Below are 4,715 nucleotides of genomic sequence, written 5' to 3'. Positions count from 1 at the left end.
AACACAATATCTAATTGTGATACCTGGGTGTTGCCTCACTGGTTACACCCATCCCCAAAACCATCCCTCCCGCCATCCCACCCTTGCCACGCCTCCCGAATTTGAGTCGGTGGTCCTGAAACCACCAGCCTTTCCTCCCAGCCCTCGTCACCCTCACCATCTCTGCCCCCCTTGGAACGGCTTCGAGGCTTCTGAGTAGTTTTGGCTTGGCTGTATCCAGGGGGGTGTCCCTGTTACTCCTTATTCCGAGCACATTTTTCCCGATAAAGGTGTTTTTTTCACCTCGCTCAAACCTTTGTCCGCCGGAATTCTTGACAAGGAGCGTCAAAGAACAATTTCACATGTCTTGTACCAAAGGTGCTTGGCTAAAAAGGGGTGAAAGAGCCACGCTGAGATTTTATATCGTGTAGAGTTTAAGGCGTCAATGCCATGCTAAGGTTTTATATCACGTAGAGTTTAAGGTGTCCAAGCCACGCTCTGCCCTCACTCACCAGCCACTCTCTCCCGGGCAGAGGAGCAGGGAGGAGCAGGCAGCAGGCAGGGACGGCCCTCAAAGCTCACTGGGCACTGATGGAGAGTTCTCCATGGAGGAAAACTCCCTGTACAGCTCCCGGGGCAAAGGTAGGCACCGGGAAGTGGGGACGGAGCAGCGGGCGGGGGTTTGCTGGGGTGGGAGGCAGCGCTTTATCCCACAGCCCCTCATCCCCACCTGCACCAGGGAGCTTCCTCGTGCTTCCTCGTGCTTCGTGGTGCCGGGGAGCAGCTCCCAGCACAGCTCCTGGCTGTGTGGTGGGAAGTCTCCTCCCGAAACAGCCCCTTCCTGCTGCGGTTTGGCAGGGCCGGCTTTGCCGCGCTATCGCCCGCGGCCGGAGCCCTCTGGCCCTTATCGGCCGGACACTGCCCCGGCCGGGGAGGGTCCTGAGCCCCCCGGGGCGGGAGGTGCCCATCCCACCCTTTTTCCACCCCCTGCAGCCGGCCTGGAGCAGGACTTCGAGGTGACGGTGAGGGCCACGCAGTCGTCGCAGCGCTGCCGGCTCTGGGGCCGCTGCATCCTGCGGGCTGGGGAGGAGGCGCTGGAGCTGCGGCACTTCCAGAGCTCGGAGCTGCTCTACAGTTGGCCCTACCGCTTCCTCCGGCGCTTCGGGAGGGACAAGGTCGGTGGGGAAGGGTCTGGAGCACAGGTGCTGTGGGGAGCGGCCGGGGTTGCTCAGCCTGGACAGGAGGAGGCTCAGGGGAGACCTTGTCCCTCTCTACGACTCCCTGACAGGAGGGGAAACCAGGAGGGGTCAGACTTTTCTCCCAGGACATGAGAGCACAGCCTTGAGCTGCCTCAGGGGAGGTTTAGGTTGGCCATGGGGAAGAAGTTCTTCCCAGAGAGAGGGATCAGCCCTTGGAATGGGCTGCCCAGGGAGGGGGTGGAGTCCCCGTCCCTGGAGGTGTTTCAGCAGAGCCTGGATGTGGCATCAGTGCCATGGTGTGGGTGACGAGGTGGGGTTGGGTCATAGGTTGGACTCGATGATCTCAGAGCTCTTTTGCAAGCTCAGTGACTCTGTGTGGGTGTGGGCAGAGCAGACTGGGATGCAGGGATTGATGCTGTGTGTCTGTCCCCACCCCAGGTGACATTCTCCTTCGAGGCCGGCCGGCGCTGCACCTCCGGGGAGGGCAACTTTGAGTTCGACACCCGCCAGGGCAACGAGATCTTCCAGGCCATCGAGTCAGCCATTGATGCCCACCGGGGCCGGGGGGGCCCTGGGGAAGAAGCCCCCCGGCCCCTTGGCCACTCCAGGACGCCCAGCTGGGCGCAGGGGCACGAGGAGCCCGGCGGCCCCAAGGAGCCCGCCCGCGAGGGGAAGGTGCCCAAAGCCAAGCCCCCCGTGGTGATGCCCCCCCTCAGCGGCTGCTCCGGGGCTGGGGAGCCCTCCCGAGGGGCTGATTATCCCTACGCCGAGCCCTGCGATTCCCTCCTGCGCGGGAAACCCGCGGTGCCAGGGAAGAGCTGGAAGCAGGATGCTCCGGCCAGGCCGGAGTGCGAGTACGCCGTGCCCTTCGACACCATCGCCAAAGCCCTCCTGGCCCGCCAGTTCGGCGGCCTGGGGGGCCCCGAGGGGGGTCCCGACCCCCCCTACAACCCCAGGGAGCCCGGGGGGGGTCCCCAGCAGCCCCCCCAGCAGCCCCCCCCGCGCCCCACGGCCGCCAAGCCCGAGCACATCTACGACGAGCCCGAGGGTCTCTCCGCCCTGGCCGTGTACGACGAGCCCGAGGAGGTGAAGGGCGAGGCGTGGAGGCTGCAGGCGGCCCCCGAGGAGCCCCCCGGGCACGAGCAGCCCTACAACCCCCAGCGGGACGACTACGCCGTGCCCAAGAGACCCGTCCCGCTGCGCCAGCCCTTCCTGCTGCAGGGCAAGGAGTGGCTCGGCGACACCGAGTACGACAACGTGGCCCTCAAGGTGGCCAAGAAGAGGAACCTGCAGTGAGCGGGACGGGGAGCAGAGGAGGAAAGGACCCGCCCCCGGCTGTCCCGGGCAGAGTTATCCCGACCCCCGCAGAGCTGAGACCCCTCCCAGCTCAGCGCACCCGCGGCTTTGGGGGGGACGGGCATCCCTGAGGAGCGGCGGGGGCACATCTGGGCAGTGCTGGGGCACATCTGGGCAGTGCTGGGGCACATCTGGGCAGTGCTGGGGCACATCTGGGCAGCGGCAGGGGCACATCTGGGAAGCTCTGGAGTTGCGATGCGCCCACTGGAGGGCAGTGCGAGCCCACTGTACAACAGCCCGTGCCCACCGTACAACAGCCCGTGCCCACCGCTGTGGTCCCCCCGCGGCCCCGGGTGCCAAATCCCGCCCCTCGTCCCGCTCAAAGCTCGGGAATACCAGCTCTGCCCCGCACGGACCCCCGCGCACCCCTCCAGAGGCAGCGGGAGCATCCATGGGCCTGGGATGCTCAGCCTGTGCCGGCTGGGGATGCACATCCCACACCTCGGGATGGACAATCCCCAGGGATGCACGTCCCGCCCCCGAGAGCCCCCGTGCCCACACGCAGCCCCCCAGTGCTCCCAGTGTGCACCAGTGGCCGTGGCAGGGCTGGGCGCTGTGCCCGTCTGACGGTCCTGCCACATCCTCCCTCAGCACCAGCAGGGCCATAAACTCCTGCTGTTTCAGCCGCGTTTTTATTTTTAATTCCTTTTATAAACCCACTTTCCAGCCCCTCTGAGTTATAGACGGAACACTCGGCTTCATTGTCACGGAGATTTTCGTGGCTGGCTCTGCTCCTCCCAGTAGGGACCAGTATGTGGCTGGACACAGCCTGACTTGCTCTGGGTCCTCCTCCTCCTCCTCCTCCTCTTCCTCCTCCTCCTCCCAGTCACCTCCAGCCCTGCCCAGCCCTTCCTTGGGCAGATCCAGCCCCTCAGCCCAGCACCATCCCCAATTCCGTGAATTCACCCATGGTGAATTCCGTGTTTCCCTGGCACAGGCCGCTCTCCCAGGGCTGTGCCAGGCTCTGTCTGTGCCCATCACGCCACCCAGACCACCCTGGAGCCCACCAGCTCCACCAGCACCCCAGAGGGACCTCGGGAGCCACTGCCAGTCCCTCCCCATCCCATCAGCTCCAGTCCCTCCCCATCCCATCAGCTCTTTTCCAGGGAAGGCAAAGACAAGCCATGAATTATTCATCATCTCTTCCAATCAAAGCAACGGCTCAGGTGCTTCAGTTAATTTCCTGGATCCTGAAAAACCCGAAGTGCGGATTTTAATAGGGCAAATTAAGTGCTTTTCTTATTGCACCCTGATTAAAGCTCCGTGTCCATCGATCCGTCGTGGATCGGAGGGGATGGGACACACGGGACACTCGGGACACTCAGCCTTGGGCTCCATCACCTGCTCCAGGTGGGATCCCACGGGGGTGCTCCAGGTGCAGAAACACCTAAGAGTGGTCAAAAATAAAAGTAAATAAAAAAAAAAACAAGTCTCTAGCAGTTTTTTTCCACATGGGACCGAGAAAAAAATATGGAGCGAGGCAGATCTTTCCACACCCTGGCAGTGGGATTCACTGAGGGTTGTTCCTGGAGCCATTCCAATGGCAGTGAGGGGTTATCCCTACCTATCCCTTCTCCAGACCCTGGGCACTCCAGGAGCATCCCCCAGCTGGAGCCACGGGGACTCCTGACAGCCCAGTGCCACTCACCAGGAGCCAATTGCTCCAGCACGTGTTATTATTAATTAATTAACGCTCATTACGGTGGTTATTTATTATTAATCAGTGTTAACACAATCCTCACCTCCTCCAGCCCGGCTTCCCGCTGCATCCCTGCTCCTGCCTCCACCTCTGTTCCTCTTCATCAAGCAAAAACGTGGAAACAGCTCCTGGACTTCACTTCCGAATCCTACTGGAAGCAGGCAGCCAGGATAATGAGGGATCACTGGGAATGGCACCATAAAGGAATGGAAAAACCTCCCAGACTTCAGTTCCAAATCCTGCAGGCCTAATGGGATTTGTGGTGGGCAGGCAGGATAACGAGGGACGGCTGGGAATGGCCCTGATCAAATTTTGGAGGCAGCAGCCTGGACTGGGTGAAGTGCAGTGGGAGTTTTGGTGCTGGAAGAGCATCCCCTGCCTGCCCCATCCACGTGGATGGGGTTTAAGGTGGAAAAGGGAACCTATCCTGGAATGTTAAGTCCAGGTAAGGAGGATGCAAAGCCGGAAAAGCCCTTGGAGGG

The 4,715-nt window shown here is 61.9% G+C and overlaps 1 protein-coding gene across 2 annotated transcripts in view; it reads left to right on the top strand.

Annotated features, from left to right (window-relative positions):
- DOK2 (docking protein 2) overlaps window positions 1-3,916 on the top strand; it is a 7,122-nt gene extending 3,206 nt beyond the window's left edge. For both annotated transcript variants that reach the window (XM_017831795.1, XM_017831794.1), the window contains 3 exons: window positions 513-621; window positions 973-1,154; window positions 1,617-3,916. In XM_017831795.1, the coding sequence (XP_017687284.1) occupies window positions 513-621; window positions 973-1,154; window positions 1,617-2,474 (1,149 nt within the window). In that variant the 3' untranslated portion in view covers window positions 2,475-3,916. The remainder of the gene's footprint in view (window positions 1-512; window positions 622-972; window positions 1,155-1,616) is intronic.
- The last annotated feature ends 799 nt before the right edge of the window (window positions 3,917-4,715 follow it).

Source organism: Lepidothrix coronata, unplaced genomic scaffold (assembly GCF_001604755.1).
Source record: "Lepidothrix coronata isolate B3197 unplaced genomic scaffold, Lepidothrix_coronata-1.0 Scaffold197, whole genome shotgun sequence".
Taxonomy (NCBI): Eukaryota; Metazoa; Chordata; class Aves; order Passeriformes; family Pipridae; genus Lepidothrix; species Lepidothrix coronata.
Note: the sequence above shows the minus strand (reverse complement) of the source record. Positions and strands in the feature narration are given on the sequence as shown.